The sequence below is a fragment of the Myodes glareolus genome, chromosome 4 (genome assembly GCF_982192425.1).
Source record: "Myodes glareolus chromosome 4, mMyoGla1.1, whole genome shotgun sequence".
Classification (NCBI taxonomy): Eukaryota; Metazoa; Chordata; class Mammalia; order Rodentia; family Cricetidae; genus Myodes; species Myodes glareolus.
Genome location: NC_142029.1, coordinates 111,147,276 through 111,165,011, shown reverse-complemented (window position 1 = coordinate 111,165,011; position 17,736 = coordinate 111,147,276). Strand labels below are relative to the sequence as shown.

At 45.2% G+C, this 17,736-nt stretch overlaps 1 protein-coding gene across 2 annotated transcripts in view; it reads right to left on the bottom strand.

The window, feature by feature from the left end:
* Positions 1 to 11,781: 11,781 nt before the first annotated feature.
* The window catches only part of Piwil4 (piwi like RNA-mediated gene silencing 4), a 38,723-nt gene continuing 32,768 nt past the window's right edge, over positions 11,782 to 17,736 (bottom strand). For both annotated transcript variants that reach the window (XM_087905872.1, XM_087905873.1), the window contains 5 exons: positions 16,571 to 16,641; positions 15,196 to 15,349; positions 13,544 to 13,750; positions 12,981 to 13,128; positions 11,782 to 12,326 (listed from right to left, as the gene is read on the bottom strand). In XM_087905872.1, coding sequence (XP_087761998.1) covers positions 12,210 to 12,326; positions 12,981 to 13,128; positions 13,544 to 13,750; positions 15,196 to 15,349; positions 16,571 to 16,641 — 697 coding nt within the window. In that variant the 3' untranslated portion in view covers positions 11,782 to 12,209. The remainder of the gene's footprint in view (positions 12,327 to 12,980; positions 13,129 to 13,543; positions 13,751 to 15,195; positions 15,350 to 16,570; positions 16,642 to 17,736) is intronic.

Genomic DNA, 17,736 nt, shown 5'->3' with positions numbered 1-17,736 from the left:
CTGGAGTTGGACCTCCTCAACTTCAGGTGTGTTTTGGGGAGCCCGCTGCTCCTTTTACAGAATGGGAACTCCACGTAAAACCTGAGAGGGCTCAAAAAAAAAAAAGGGAAAGTGAGTTTAACACAACATTTTGCTGTTTGCTAGGACGTGCTGTAGAGAGATTTCCTGTTTCAGCATTAGCGGCAGAAAAAAAGCTGCACCGTTTTAAAACACGGCTTCCTGGGCCCTGCCACCGGTGCAAACTCTGGCTATGGAGCATTTCTGGGCCCAGATGTTTGTGTGCCCACTTGGGGTCAGGAACAAAGTAGCTGAGACCATGCCCACGGCTCAGCTCTTCCTGCCTGGGGAAGCAGCGGGATCAGGTCTACTAGAAAGTGGCGGTTTTGAAATACCAGTTTCTGGGCTGTGCCGCCATTGCGATCTCTGTCTGGCTCCTGCGGGAGACAGAGCTTTAGAATGGAACATTTGGAGTAAAGTGCTACGATTTGTTTGATGGCAACTAGACTTGCTGTGTGTCTAAAAGGGGGTCATTGCATGCTGCGGCTCAGAGGCACAAGTACCTCTTCCATGCTAGCAGTGCAATGTGCAAGGCTCAGAGGCAAGAGCAGCTCCGCCATGTTGGGCTGGGCGGGGCAAGCAGGCAGTACCTGTTTTTGACCTAGGAATGTCACAGCTTAGATTCTTAAGCGCTTAGTGATTTAAAACTGCAAAGGAAAAATGCTCCCGGATTGTTAAAAAAAAAAAAAAAATTGCAGATTCACAATAGGACAGATTCAGACATAAAAGACCTCTAGATGGGTCACAGTGTTGGATGAGTGTGCTTAGGCTTGGGAGAGAGAAGAAAAGAAATATAGAGAATAAAGTTAATGCCTTAAAAAAAGGGTAAAGTCTTTAAAGAGACAGAGTACAGATAGTTATAGACTAAAAGAAATAAAGAAAAATAAGCCACGTAAAAATGGAAAATTCACAGAAGGTCTGGATTATGTATTTTATTGTGTTTTCTTTAAAACTTTTGACTGTGAAGGAGCTAAGTATAAAAAAAACCATTTCATTAAATGGGCTGCTAAGCTGAACCTGCATATATGTTCTAAAGGTACATATATGCAATTCTTGACTTCAGAATTTGGATCTAAGGATGTGATACTTTGGAAAGGAGGTTCTTCTTTTGTTTTCACAGAGGATGAGACCCTGTGGATTGCTTCTACCCCAATATGGTATGATAGACCATATCCTCCTGAAAGGTTGCTGTGAACACCCTCAAGAAATTACTTTGCTCAACTGCTGACTGAGATGAATCTAGCACAGAGGTTATACCATTAAAGACCTGATTAACAGCGCCATTATACAGCAGGAAGAAGTTTGGAGAGAAATAACTGTGCCCATATTCCCAAATATTGCTTATAAATGTTCTTTTACATTTAAAGGGGGATATGATATATATATATGAATAATTTGCATTGGTATGGATTTTAAGGTCAATTTTGTTATATGTCTATGTATTTCTGATCTTGATTAAGGTATTGTGATTGTGTAGTTCATTTAAAAATGTAATGTATGATTAGAAAATATAGGTTGTTAATAGATAATCATCGATAATAATCAAGCTTGTAGCCATGTTAGTTAGATTTTCTTGATGTGCATAGATATATTTCAGATAGGTATTCTTCATATCTTTCAAAGACAACAGAATATGGCATTTAATGTTTTAATAACTTAGAGCTTTTCATGACAATGAGACACGTCTGCTCCTGGCAGCACCAGCTACTTCAAGAGGTAGATGGGCATCGACGAGGCTCCTTATGGAGTTTAATAGCCATTTGGGCAAGAAATTGCTCTTGTCTGGATTGATGCATAAACTGGACACAAAGAACCCACAGAGAGAGGACTGCTGAACTTGCCTAAAGGTGAGATGATTCTTCAGGGTTCCTGATTCATGAAAGAGTCTGCGAGACATTCTGTGGGACACAGCAGATAGTGACTGAACTGCCTTTGAAATTTCCTGCTCCATGGAAATGTCTGCTGGAAACTATGGATCTGTAGGCCGAAGATGGATGCCCCAATGGTACAAAAAAAACTTTGGGTAACTGTCCAGGCAGCGAGATGTCTCTGTCATTTCTAGAGATTGGAAGTTGTTTATTTCTTGTTTTCTTAGGTCATATTATATCCTTCTGGAGTCTTTGATGGAGTTGGAGAATGGTTAGTTATAGTTATAGTTTTCCTTAGTTATGATAAAAGATAAAATAGATATAGATATTGTAACTGTAATTCTTGCTTTATAACTGTTTTATTATATGTAATTTTGCTATGTTAAAGTGAAAGTCTTTTTTGTTTAAACAGAAAAAGGGGAAATGATGGAGGAGGGTCATCTATGTGTTTCTTTTATTGGTTAATTAATAAAGAAAACTGCTAGGCCTGATAGGTCAGAACATAGGTAGGTGGGGAAGACAGAACAGAATTGTGGGAGAAAGAAGCAGAGTCAGAGAGCCACCCGCCATGAAGCTGCCAGGTCAGACATGCTGAATCTTTCCCGGTAAGCCATGACTTCGTGGTGCTACACAGATTATTAGAAATGGGTTGAGTCAAGATGTGAGAGTTAGCCAATAAGGGGCTGGAGGCAATGGTCCAGGTAGTGTTTAAATGAATACAGTTTCCGTGTAATTATTTTGGGTAAAGCTAGCCGGGAGCCGGGTGGTGGGACGCAGCCCACTGCTCCTTTTACACCTGCCCAGTGTGCTAGACGCCCCAAGCTGTTTCCAGTACTGCCATAGGAAACAGCTGAGGAACGTAATGTTCAGTATACACATCTAAGGCCACAAACTCCCTGGGAATATCAAATTCACTGTATATTATAAACCTTCCAGTACATAGTACCTTTTTTTTAATTTTTAAGAAATTCCCAGTCTAATGTTTTTTAAGGCACATACTGACTATGGCTGTCTCCACGAATGTCTTACAATATCAGTTTTTTGCAAATAGTGGAGATTGACTTTGTACCTCTCATTAAATCACATTCACAACTTCTTTAAAAATTATCTCTGTGGGAGCAGTGAGAGCTCTCAGTGACCAGACCACTGGCTGCTACGCCTTCAATCCCCAGGACCCATAGGGAGGAGGGAGAGAACCAGCTCCCACAAGTTGTCTTCTGACCCTCACAGACACAGTGTTGGCGCCCTCCCAACACACACACAAGAAAGAAAGAAAGAATTTCAATAAAATTATTCTTACTATTACATCTACATAGAATTTGGTTTTTGTTTGTTTTCGGTTTTTTGGCACAAGGTCTCCCTCTGATCCATGATGACCTTGAACTCTTGATTCTCCTGCCTCAGCTTTTTGGTACTGGGATTTGTACCATTTTGCTCAAAACGTCTGTCTTTTTTATCAGTGTTTCAGAAATTCCTGTTAAAGTCTGCTTGCTTTGCAGTTAAGTAAGGGAACATAAGATTGTTATGTAACACTGTTTCTTATATTTACATTCCAGGTCGCTGTCGTGCATGTGTGCTTGCTCATGTGTAAACTTCAGGTCACTGTCATCACATGTGCTTGCTCATGTTGACATTTCAGGTCACTGTCGTGTGTGTGCTTGTTCATGTTTACACTTCAGGTCGCTGTCGTGCATGTGTGCTTTCTCATGTTTACATGTCAGGTCGCTATCATGTATGTGTGCTTGCTCATGTTTACATGTCAGGTTGCTGTCATATATGTGTGCTTGCTCATGTTTACATGTCAGGTTGCTGTCATGCATGTGTGTTTATTCATATTTACACTTCGGGTCGCTGTCATGCATGTGGGCTTGCTCATGACTGCTACATCTTGACTGTAGATTTTTAGAAATATATGATATCTTTACTTTTAGTTTTTGTTTTACTTTGATATCGATAGACCTATCATGCATTTATTTCAGGTACTAATGCAAAGTAAGTGTCTCCTTATTTCCAGATGTACTTTTCTGTGTATGAGTGCATGCTTGTATGAGTTTGTGTGTGCCACATAAATGTAGGAGCCAGCAGAGGCCAGAAGGAGGCATCGGATCCCCTGGAATTGGAGTTACAGACAGTTGTGAGGCACCATGCGGGTGCCGAAAACCAAATCCAGGTCCTCTGCAAGAGCAGTAGACACTCTTCCTCACGTTCATCTTAGACACTTTCTGTTTTCCAGTTAAATGTGCTTCATGGAGGCAATACAGCGCTCAGTTATGTAGATAAAGTCTCAGTCTTCTAGAACGCTGTCTTAATGGTGCCCTTCAGTGTCTTTTTTCTACCTTACATGGCGTTTTCTACTTATGTTCATTTTCCCTTCTCCTTTACTCTTTTAAACTGCATAGGCTGTATCCTGCTAACTAAAACAAGCCAAGCATTAGCCTAAATCTGTCTCCATGCTTTGAGTTCCTATACAATGAATCACAGCCTATGTTTTTGTAAAAGCAGACTTTTAGCCAATTACAGACTTCTGTACTTCAGCCAATCACAGACAGACGTTGATCAGGGTGCTGGCTGCTCTTGCTGGGGACCTGGGTTCAATTCTCTGCACCCATAGGGCTGCTCACACCATCCGGTGCCCTCTTCTGGCCTCCTCAGGCGACAGGCATGCATGGGAGTGCACAGAAGTATACGCAGGAAAACATCTATACACATTAAAATCGATTTTAAAATAATCACACACAATTAAAGCTTTCATCTTCTAATCAAGGATAGCATAACTGTTTCTGGCCTCCTTCATAACAAGATCAGACTTCCCTCCAAATGTGCTGTTATGTCGTCCGCATTGATAGCTAACCATTGGTTTACAGCCGATACAGTTTGGCATTACAGAGCCACACTGACTCCTCTGCTCAGTTTCTTTCTCCAGCGGGCTTACCGTCTATCTTGCAGAAGGGCAAGCTCTAGAAGACCTTTCTACAACCACATACTGGGTCTTTATTATCCTTGAAGTCTTAAATTGCTCATTCTTGAAAGACGAATTAGTTTCTCCCAGAATACCCGCTAGCTGCATCATTCATTTCTCTTTAGGCTTTAGAGATCTGGTCTTACTTTCCCCCTTCACCACATAGAATGTGGCTGCTCCCCTGTAGGTGCCACCCGTCTGTTTCTTTCCCGAAATGTTGACAGTTTCCTCCACACTTGGTACTATGCAGTCTGAGGATAATGCTCTAGGTGCATGAGGAGCCTGTGCTAGGTTGAGAAGGCCCTCGGAGGCTGGTGTGCTTAAGTGTTTGGTTTCTAGTTGGGGAAATAGGAAGGATTAGGAGGCATGGTGCTATTGGAGTAGGTGTGCCACTGGTTCAGGCTCTGAACCATTCCCAGTTAGGAGCCTGCCTCTCCCTCTCTCTCTCTCTCTCTCTCTCTCTCTCTCTCTCCTTCTTATTTGTGGATCAAGATGCCTTCACCCTGCCATTATGAACTCTAAGCTCTGAAACGGTAAGCCAATTAAAATCATTCTTACTAAGCTGTCCTGGCCACGGTGTCTGATCACAGTGACAGGGAAGAGACGGAGCCAAGGCCGTGTTTTATTTCCCCGATGAGCACACACTTCCACTCGAGCACTTCTGGGCATGTCTCTCTGCACTGGCTCCTGCTCTCAGCCCTCTCTGAAGTCTCTGTGGTGTGTGTGGTAGTGATTGACACCGTCTGTGCACGGCACTGCCAGGGGTTCGCTCAAGCTTGGCTTTCCACTATTTACCCTGCTTTCAAGTTCGAGTTTTCATAGACTTAAAGGGATTTGTGATCATTTGAATATAGAAACTTTGAGTGTGTGCAGTTTTAAAAGCATCCTAACACTTGAAAGCACATAGTAGATTGAAACAGAGTTATGATCTTTATAAAGGCTTCACAGAAGCGGACTTTTAAGAAATAACAAAAACATAAATGACCTATAAGCATTTTCAATTTATTTTTACTTCCTAACCCAACAAATACAAACATGAAAGTAACGCCGCCATCAGCAAAAGGAGCCCTCTTTGGTTTGGTGGGATAGGCTAATTTTCCTACAGTGCCACTCTGAGAGCACAATCCAGAGAATTGGGAGAGAAATTGGCAATGTATATTATCAGCTTTTAATGTATTAGAAATTTTTGGAGCTAGAGAGATGGCTCAGTATTGAGAGCACTGGCTGCTCTTGCAGAGGATCTGGGTTCAATTCCCAGCACCCACATAGTGGCACACAACTCTCTGTAACTCCAGGTCCAGGAGATCAAATGCCCAGTGCCTTCTCCTGGCCTCCGGGGCATTGCACACACCTGGCGCACACACACACACACACACACACACACACACACAGACATACACATGCAGGTAAAACAACTCACATAAAATAATGTTAATAACAAAGATTAACATCTTTAAGTGTTAGAACTTTTTGATTCAGCAATTTTTTTCCTACCCTCAGGAAACCACCCCCAAAACACATGGGGAGGAAACTTGTATACTGTGTTTCCACAGCAGGGAACAGTTTACAATACGATAAAAACAGGGGCAGGTGTTTGTTACATCCACACAGTGAACTATTGGTCAGGAAAACATGCCTACAGAAAATGTGTAATCAAATAGAAAAATATACAGACTGTAACCTGATGTGGAAAACAAAACTTACAAAGCTACCTGGACGGGTCAGCTAAGGGGCTACACTGAAGCAAGCCCAAGTGCTCACCAAGTTTACCTCTGGCTGCTGACTTTTTTCTACTCTTTTGTATTTTCCATGTATTTTAGGGTGTACACCTATAATTCACAATTTAAAATTAATGGTTACACAAAACAAAAGACATTTCGATGCACAGCCCACTGGAAGGCTCTGTATTTTCTGTTTTATTTATCTCTTTATCCTGTCTTCTTTGGGAACGAGTCTTCTCTACATCCTTCCAGGAGTAGCTGCTGGTTATTCTTGGTCAGTGGACACTGACCAATCAAAAGTGCTAAGCTCAGGTTAACATGAGCACCGAAACCCTGAATTTGACAACAAGCCTCAAGAGCAGTTGGCACTTAGTGTTTGAGATCTTGGAGTCTACTTGGAAGGCTTATGAGAAAATTTTCCCATGGGTGATTGCTACATCAAAACCCGGCACTGAAAAGGTTATGGAGTGCCACGGTCCACAGCTTCCTTCAGATTTCATGTTTTGATTGGTAGACATTTTGAGACTAAAAGTAATTTTTATTTAAAAAAAGAAGAAGAAGAAGAAGGAGGAGGAGGAGGAGGAGGAGGAGGAGGAGGAGGAGGAGGAGGAGGAGGAGGCTGGCTTCATGGAGAGAATTGGGTCAGCTCGGATCTCCCAAACAGCAGACACCAAAAGACACAGATGTCAGTGACCTTAAACAGCCAGTTGAGTATGCCCTGTTAGGGTTTGGATGTGAACTGCACTCCACCAGCGGCTCCACCTCTCATTCCCAGTTGGTGGTGCTAAGGGGCGGGACCTAGCTGGAGGAAGTGGGTTGCTGAAGAGGCGGGTCTTCCTGTTTGGTCTCGGCTTCTGAGCCACCTGCCACTCCTTCCATGATGCACTGCCCCCTTCAAACTCTGAGCCAGAAAAAACCCTTCCTTCCTTAAGGTGCTTATTGTCAAGGATTTGGTCACAGCAATGAGAAAAGGAACTAATGAATATCTGGGAAAGAATGTGATGCTTGAAGGAGAACTGTAAGATTCCGAGTCCAGCACAGTGCCTCTCATACAAATCTGTTGACCAAACTGTCGTTCCCTGTCTTCTCATCTGAGCTGATAATGTGGTCCTCTTTAGTAAAGCCAGCTACATTGGGTTTCACATTTATTTTCCTTATCATAGCTATGGAACGGGTGTAGGAATTTTTACAAGATCCCCTGAAGCTCACGGTGGTTAGGTCGCAGAGCTACCAAGTGGTAGTTCTAGGACTCCAAATCAGGGCTGGGCACATGTGTCCTTTCTCTTCATATCTGGTGGCTTTAATGAGAAGCTAATTAATGTATGCTTATCTGACAGGAGGCAGTCAGATAGCAGGAGAGCCGGAACGGAGCTTAGATTCTGTAGACCAACTGTCATTAACGCTGGCAGCATACGGAAACGTGGTATTTTTAAATATCAAACCTGGTATTAAAACCATTTAGACACCCAGGCTTCATCCGTGAAATTTCGTGTGTGTGTGTGTGTGTGTGTGTGTGTGTGTGTGTGTGTGTGTGTGTTTGGGGTGGGAAGCATGTAGCTAAATGGTAGAATGCTTAGCTAACACATTTGAGATCCTGAGTTCAACCCCAACAGCACTGAAGGAACATCAAAAAGCTGTTCCTATGGTTTTGTCTCCCATAGTGCAGTCTGCTTCTCATGGTGTAGACAGGGTAAGAGAGCCCCAGAAGAGAAGCCTACATATCCCCTGGCCTGTTGGAATCGAAAATTCAAGTGAGGATTTCTTAATCTCATGCAGCCTGACCTCTCAACATAGCAATGGAAGACTCGGCTCAAAGAGCAGTGTTGTGCGCCCTCTGGTGGATGCAAGCAGAAAGGTGTCCTTGGCAAGGGCTATAGACACCAGCATTGGTGAATCAAAGGGCTGCAGGCAGATTAATACATAGAAGGTATTTGATCAAGATGGGGGGGGGGCTCTAGATCACTTTTGCTTGCTCATTTGTCAGCTTGACACTAACTAGAATCACCTGGAAACCAGAAACCTCAATTAAGGAATTAACTCATCCGACTGGCGCGTGGGCATGTCTGTGGGGGCATTTTCGTGATTAATGACTGAGAGAGTGACAAGCCACTATGCGGTGTCGCCCCTAGGTAGGTGGTCCTGGGCTGCATGAAAAAGCTGAGCAAGCCAGGAGAAAGAACAAGCCAACAAGCAACGTTCCTCCGTGGTTTCTGCCTCTGTTCCTGTTGAGTTCCTGCCTTGATTTCCCTCAATGATGGGCTGTGATGGGGACCACATGAGTTCTCCCTCCCCCCAAGTTGCTTTTGCTCGTGGTGTGGTGTTTATCGCAGCGACAGCAAATTAGGACATCCCTTAAAGTCTGAAGGAAGAAAATGGATGATGCTGACCCCCGGCAGGTGACACCTCCCCACACGAGGTACTCCCTTTGTGCACTCTGGGGTGGGGAGGGCGCTCTTCCATTTGACAGGTTTCACTAGAGTTTTGTGGTCCTCCCCCAGGTGTCCTCAGAAAAGCAAGAGGACAGGTCCATCCACACAACCTGTCGATCTCCTCGGCTCTGCTGAACCTTATAACTAATCTTCAACTTCATCAGCCACGAAGTGGTTGTTACAGCCTCCTGAGTATTAAATGTGAACGTCAAACTTGCCGTTGGTCACAACAGAACTCCCTACAGACAGGATGGTTTTGGCCACGCGTGCTAGTGCACACCTGAGGAGGCTGAGGCAGGGTTCCTGATGCAAGTTTCAGGCCAGCCCGGATTTCATGACAAGACTGTCTCAAGACAGAGAAGCGGGGAGGTGGAAGAGGAGACAGCCCGCTTTAGCTCCTTCTACAGAGAGATGGCTCAGCTCTTCCTGCATGAGTAGGCAGCAGGATCAGGTCTACTAGAAAGTGGCGGTTTTGTAATACCAGTTTCTGGGCTGTGCCGCCATTGCGATCTCTGTCTGGCTCCTGAGGGAGACAGAGCTTTAGAATGGAACATTTGGAGTAAAGTGCTACGATTTGTTTGATGGCAACTAGACTCACTGTGTGCCTAAAAGGGGGTCATTGCGTGCTACGGCTCAGGGGCACAAGCGCCTCCGCCATGCTAGCAGTGCAATGTGCAAGGCTCAGAGGCAAGAGCAGCTCCACCATGTTGGGCTGGGCGGGGCAAGCAGGCAGTCACATTGACCTAGGAATGTCACAGCTTAGATTCTTAAGTGCTTAGTGATTTAAAACTGCAAAATAAAAATGCTCTTAGATAGTAAAAAAATGTTTCTGGATTAAAAAAACTACAGATTCACAATAGGACAGATTCAGACATAAAAGACTTCTAAATGGGTCATAGTGTTGGATGACTGTACGTAGACTTGGGAGAGAGAAGAAAAGAAATATAGAGAATAAAGTTAATGCCTTAAAAAAGGGGGAGTAAACTCTTTAAAGAGACAGAGTACAGATAGTTACAGATTTAAAAAATACATAAAATAAGCCATGTAAAAATGGAAAATTCACAGAGAGTCTGGATTATATACACTGTGTTTTCTTTAAAATTTTTGACTGTGAAGGAGCTAAGTACAGAGAGACATTTTATTATATGGGCTGCCAAGATAAACCAGAATGGATATAAGGGTATTATGACTTCAGAATTTGCATCTAAGGATATAATACTTTGGAAAGGAAGTTCTTCTTTTGTTTTCACAGAGGATGAGACCCTGTGGATTGCTTCTATCCCAATATGGTATGATAGACCACGCTCTCCTGAAAGGTTGCTGTGAATACCCTCAAAAAAATTACTTCACTCAACTGCCAACTGAGATGAACTTGGCACACAGGTTACACCATGAAAGACCTAATTAACAGCACCCTATACAGCAGGAAGAAGTTTGGAGAGAAATAACTACGTCCGTATTCCCAGATATTGTTTATAAATATTCTTTTACATTTAAAGGGGGATATGATATAGATATGAATAATTTGCATTGGTATGGATTTTAAGGTCAATTTTGTTATATGTATATGTATTTCTGATCTTGATTAAGGTATTGTGATTGTGTAGTTCATTTAAAAATGTAATGTATGATTAGGAAATATAAGTTGTTAAAGGATAATCATCAATAATAGTCAAGCTTGTATTCATGTTAGTTAGATTTTCTTGATGTGCATAGATGTATTTCAGATAGGCATTCTTCATATCTTTCAAAGACTACAGAATATGGCATTTAATGTTTTAATAACTTAGGGCTTTTCATGACAATGAAATGATGGAGGAGAGTCATTTGTCTATGTGTTACTTTCTTTCATTGATTAATAAAGAAACTGCCTTGGCTTTTGATAGGACAGCAACTTAGATAGGCGGAGTAGACAGAACAAAATGCTGGGAGAAAGAAGCAGTCAGGCTGAGACGGAGAGCTGCCTGCCATGAAGCTGCCAGGTCAGACATGCTGAATCTCTCCTGGTAAGCCACGACCTCATGGTGACACAAATTATTAGAAATGGGTTGAATCAATATGTAAGAGTTAGCCAATAAGAGGCTACAGATAATGGGCCAGGCAGTGTTTAAAAGAATACAGTTTCCGTGTAATTATTTCAGGTAAAGCTAGCTGGGCAGGCCGCCGTTCCTTCTACAGGTGAGAAGGGAGGACTCCAGCAGGGGAGGAGTGCTGGTGAGAAGGGAGGACTCACATGGGAAGGAAGGGACTGCACCCCTTTAATCCCAGCACTTGGAGGCAGAGTGGAAAGGGATGGGTAGTACCTGCAGAGGAAGATGATTTCTGTGTAAGGACATATGAGAGAAAGACCTGTTTATATGTCAGTGGGTCAGGGAGGAAAAACTGGTGATCTACAAATAAAGATGCCACCTCTTTGTGGCTGGCAGGGGTGGTTCTGGAACAGAGGTACCAAGTCATCCACTATGGGCTTCTTAGTGACAGGGAGGCCACAGCACGGGAGCCCTGCAGCTGCACCTGGCCAGGTCCTCTCCTGTGGCTTCTGCCTTCCCTGAGTGGGAAGTCAGGCTGGGCTCCAACACAGGGCACTGCTGCTGGGCCAATGAGATCCTGTCACAGACCAAGCACTGGGTCCTACTTCAGACACAGAAAATCCATTGACAGAGAGGTCCAGTGGGCGTGTCTGTGACACAGTTACTTGAACTTCAGGTTCAAGTCTCTCATCTTCTCAGTAACAACAAACGCATACATGATGCTCAGATCGCCTTTATTTTGCAACAAGTACTTAAACCACTCTACAAATATTGCTCCACAATATTTAGAAAAACTCTGATAACCCCAGGAAGTTAAAAGTCCCACTTAGCCACCATCAAAAGACCAAGCAGACATTGTTTTAGGACCTAGTTAACTGTGGTGATAGATCCTAAATGCCACAGTGAGAATTCACTTAAGCATCTGCTTAAAAAAAAAAACACAACATTAAACAAGGACAAAGTTCAAGGACATAGATGTATGAAAGAAGCCATAAGAAACCCATTACTAAAAATTAGGTTCAACCCTCTTTAGGCAGCAAGAGCCTTGAGCTTTAGGTAGATTTGTACAAAACACTGCTTTTCTTTTCCTTTTTTTTTTTTTTGCGTTTTTGCATCTCCATCAAACCCTGTTATTGGCCCAGTGCTTACAGGTAGAAGAGATTATTGGTTAATTCCAAACTTGGCTCTTTATGAATGCTTTGTGCCACCAGGAAGGTCAGCTTGTGTGCATACTGGCAGGGTGCAGGGACGCTGATTATGCCCTGGGGAGGAAAAGGAGAGACAGCAGTGTAGAGAAAAACTTGTTTGCCTTTCAAAGTGATTTTTTAAAAAAAATTAATCGCCTTTTCACCTACTGGCTACTTACCAATGGAATGTGTCCTAGATAAATGATAACTAAACTTCACCAGCAGAAGGCAACCCTGCCCACTGGAAACTTAAAGCTCGCTGGCAAGATGGGCTGGTGGGGGCGGGGTTTGCCTCAACAGTGGAAGCTGGGAGATACACGTGCCCACCTAAGCTTCCTGTGATCTCATGTTCTAGAGGGTTCAGAGCAAACCTAGGCCTAATGCACAGGCAAACAGGCAGACCATGACTTTTAACCTCACCAGGGACAGTCATGTTTGCTTCATGTCTCTCATGTGTAGTGTGAACTGACAAAACTGTTTTCCCCAGTCTTGCCTGGGGTACTGAGGGGGATTAAAGTCCTGTGGGGACTGAACCTGGGGCTGCTGAGACGCCTCCTGCTGTTTTACTTCTTCGACTGAGTGGGCTCCTCCAACCCTGAATTTAAGGACTCGTGTGCCCACCCCTCCCTGTGAAGTCAGGAGTATGGAGCGGGAGGGGGAAAGGACATGGCTCGTCCCAGGCGCTAATCTTTAGCGTCACCCTTACTTCAGTGAACAACTGTTACTCACCTGCCAGTTGTAGTAGAGATGGCACAGTTTGAAGGTCAGTCTCTGCATGTGGTCGGGCTTCAAGCCATTGTCGTCATAGATGACGTTATAGTAAGTGGGGTTAACAGTCCCCCGGTTAGTAGTCTGGCTGACCAAGTAGAAGTCATACCTGCAGAGAAACGGGGGGAGAGGGGGAGTGGAGAAAAGGGGTCACAAAGAAGGGTCAAACTGAAGCAATCCACTATGCATGCTTGCAAAAGGTCAGTCTGGGGGCTGTGAGGTTTGTTAGAGAGCCAAGAACTGGCTGTGTGTGCAAGTCTGAAGCCCGGAGTCGGGGCCTGCAGCATGCATGTCTACACAATCAAACTCAGACGTGGCTGCATGCCTGTCGTCAGTCTCAGCACTGGGGAAGCAGAGACGGCCCAGCCAATGACTCATCTCCAGATGCAGTGAGAGACCCTGTCTCAACCTAGAAGATGGAGTGCAATCTGAGAAGGTATCTGCCATGAAACTCTGGCCTCCACACGAGCAGGCACACCTGTGTGTGTGTGCGCACACACACACAGTTTCCCAGTGACACTTGCCACTCAGTGCGTGTTGCTTCCGAGTCCACAACAGTGCCGAGCGGGGGGTTCTTCACGGTGCGGTCTGTCTCGGAGAAGAACCGCAGCAGGCATCTCTTCCTGACCACAACCACTGAGAGTCTGCTGCCACCGCTGCTGCTGCTGCCAGTGCTGCTGCTGCTGCTGCTGCTGCTGCTGCTGCTGCTGCTGCTGCTGCTGCTGCTCCTGCTGCAACCAAAAAGGTGGAAATAAGGGCACTGAGGCCCAGCCCAACAGTTTTGGGTCTGTCTGGTCAGTTTGTAAGAGAAACAAATGAAAATTCATTCTAAAAACACCGTAAAACAAAAGAAAAGTCACCCACGACTCCTCATTCTCTAGACAGACATACAATTATTTTTAGTTAGGGTCTATCTGGATTGGTAACAAAAAAGAAGCTGCCAGTTTGGCTGTAGCTGCAGGTGGCATTTCCAGTATGCTGTCTGGCTTTCCCAACGCTGTACCATTCCTCTGTGGCTGGTGATCATGAGGCTTTGGCTGACCATGGTGGGAGTGTGACCAGACCCAGATCTGTGTTGCCTGGGAATGAGACGATCCCTAAGAATTTTGAGACCCAGTGTGAGAGCTCTTGCTCTTTCCCATTCTAGGATTTTCCTTACATCCTCCCTTCCACAAAATCACTGAAGAAAACTGCTCACACCACCACCAGATCTGGCAGTAAAAAATGACCAGGGCAGCTGCATGATCTAGACAGTCTAGCTTCTGCCTGCAGAGAGATCCCTCACCCCTGTTCATGACTTATCTGGGTACTGGTGACTGTACCAGTACCTCTGTCTCTGTGTTAATTTCAGAATCTCAGCTCCCCACCCCCAGTGGAGTATTAGTACATACACAGCATCTTTGATATCCTGACCCCTGCCAGCTCTTGGAAACACTCTGCAGCTGCTCCCCTCTCGGTGCCTTACTCAAGCCCCCCAGAACCTTATAGCACCAGGATATCAATATTAGACTATCTGAACTACACTCCAGTCTCAGGAAAACCCATCCACGTAGGTTAAAGCACAGAAATACAGCAAAACTTCATTGCCTAAAAAACAAGTCATATTCACAAAGCACTCATTCAGGACAGTGGCTGTACATGTTGTGTGTTGTGAGTGTCAAAGAGAGAGAGAGAGAGAGAGAGAGAGAGAGAGAGAGAGAATACCTGGATCATGGCCGTACATGTTGTGAGTGTCAGAGAGAGAGAGAGCGCAGAATACCTGGATCATGGCCGTACACATTCTGAGTGTCAGAGAGGGAAGAGAGAGAGAGAGAGAGAGAGAGAGAGAGAGAGAGAGAGCGCAGAACACCTGGATCATGGCCGTACAAGTTGTCAGGGTCAGAGAGAGAGGGGAAGGGGGGGGGGCAGAATACCTGGATCATGGCTGTACATGCTGTGAGTGTCAGAGAGGGAACAGAATACCTGGATTGTGGCCGTGCATGCTGTGAGGGTCAGAGAGGGAACAGAATACCTGGATCGTGGCCATACATGTGGTGAGGGTCAGAGAGAAAGAGGGAACAGAATACCTGGATCGTGGCCATACATGTGGTGAGGGTCAGAGAGAGAGAGGGAACAGAATACCTGGATCGTGGCCATACATGTGATGAGGGTCAGAGAGAGAGGGGGAACACAATACCTGGCACCTGAGCCACACTCAGCCACGCTGCTCAGTAGCTGCGGGATTTCATATTCCAGCACTGCCTTCAGCTGCCCATTCCCTACACCATCTCGGTACACGATTATCCGCGAAGGCAAATCATGGTTGTGCTTGTACCACTTGTTGAGAGCTCCTGGAGTGTGTTAATGAGAAAAGAGTCATCGGTCCAGGGCTACCAAAAATAACATCGCCTTTAAATAACTCTGCTTTTGCAGACCACGGTAAAATGAGATGACTTAATTTGGGGTTGTATCTGCAATAACATAAAAATGGCAAACGGGACTATTCCTTTATCTCTGCTATTTGAGCAATCACAAAGGTTTCTGTGACAAAATATACTCTTAAATTTAACATATTTCTTTAGCCAAATTTGAGTATTGAAGTGAGAAAACAAAATTTAATTCATGCAGTAGACAAATGCCTGGAACCAAATTAACACTAATTCAACTTTAAGTCTTCGAATCTGCTCGAGACAAGCTGGATGTGTTGCTATCGTCTTCTTCCCTAATGAGAATAAATACGAAAACACAAGGCAGTGACTCCGGCATTCTCTCACAGCAGCTCCTCACGCCGACTCCCGAGCTGAGTCTCACAGATGGGACGGAGTCTGAACCATCTCCACCCACTCTAACCATAACCTGAAACAGGGTAGGCACCAGATGGCAACTCCTCCACGAGAGAGGCTCTCAGTGGAACGGCTAAACATGGGCCAAGTTTTTAAATGAGGAGAAAGTCACAGGATACAGTAATTCCTTTTTGTGTGTATAGTGCATAATTTACTTCAGGAGCCTTTACTGCCTAGGAAAGGGGTTCGGTTTGACAGAAGATAATCATACTTCCAAGAGCAAGCCCAACAAGGATCGTCAAGTTCACTTAAAAGACATCCCAACCCCTCAGGTTTCGAGACTGGAAACCACAGATGAGAACAGAGCAGCTACGCGGATGGATCAATGATAAAGGCCAAAGTGGCTGGGGCTGGAAGAGGACACAGCCCCTCACTCCCTGTCTTCCCTGTCTTCCTCCAGTATACCACACTTCTTCTTCGAGCACGCCCATCCTTAGGACTAAAGGCTGGTCTTCCCGTGCAGAATTAATGTTGCCTCCCACCCTCATTTCTCAGGGCAGGCCGCACTCAGCCTCAAACTGTTGGCTAGGGCCACCTGCGTAACCACACGCTCTTCGCTTGGGGCGCTGTGCTCAGCACACACAGCGATGCAAACACTACACCGTCTGTTGGCCTGTCAGTCAGCACACAGACGTGAGATCTCCAGCAGGGTGAGAGCTGAAGGTCTGAAGACTTGCTGCCAGCAGTCTGTGGATTTGGGGTTTCCCCAGAGCCCACCCCATCAAATACCAGTCATGCAGACTTTTAGGCAATCTGCAATGTCGGCTGCCCTTCTCTGGAGAACACATCGGGAAAACCACCTGAAATAAACAAAACGCGAACGTGAAACATAACGTCCAGACCCTACTACAACACACCCGTTAAGTTATAGACAGATGCCAGCCGCAAACACTGCGTGCTGTCTACTACGACCATACTAAATGGTCCCCTTCCTAGCCTAAAGTCATCCTTCAGGGCTGCCATCTGCATTCAAACCCTGACCAGGTCACAACAGCTATGTGACCTGACACAAATCCAAACTTGAACTTCTCCACCTGCACCAGGAGTTTAAAGGGCAGTAGCTAGCACCTCCTTAAGATAAGAACGGCCTGGAACACAGGCATTGCAGACACAGGCCCACACCTGCACTGCAAACAGAGTGGGCTAATTTAGCACATCGCCTGCTCATGCAAGGTTCAGAGATTCCTCAAGCTTGAACCCAGTCCCAGCCATGACTCTTCAGAGTTACCATCTCAACAAGACAGCGGGTGATTTTGACAGTGGTTAATTATAGGTACATGGGAAATGAAAGTCAAGACTTAGGGTGTCAGGACATGGATATGAAGGGTCCCCTCAAAAGGCTTGAGTGTTGGAGGCTTGCTCTTTCGCTTGTGGTGCTAGGGAGAAGCGACTCTATCAGAGGGTACAGCATCGGACTGACTCACAGAACCGAGCTGAACTAACAGGTAAGTGTGTTTGAGGAAGGAGGCTTTGCTGGATGCGGGCCACTGAGGACACACCTCTGAAAGGTAGTCTGTCTCTCCTGACCCAATCTCTAATGCATGTTGCTGTCTCCACCTCCTGCTGCCCTGAGGTGAGCAGCTGTGCTGAGCGTAGACCCAGATGTTCAACCTCATCTCAGGCCCAGACAATGGGGCTGCGAGACTGCCTGACACCTCTGCCGCATGAGCAGAATCGGGTTTTCCTCCTGTAAGAGCTGGTCTCAGACTTCTCACACCAACAGGAAGTGACTAACGCGTGGTGCCATCATTGTCACAGTTCCCTATCTGTACTTAAGGTAACACATTCACAAATGCTTCTCAATCTCGAGAGCAGAGCAGGTGCTTTCTCAGCTCCGCTTGAGAAATGGCTGATGTCCTGACAGGAACCGCACACCACCCGGAATGAGCTGTGTC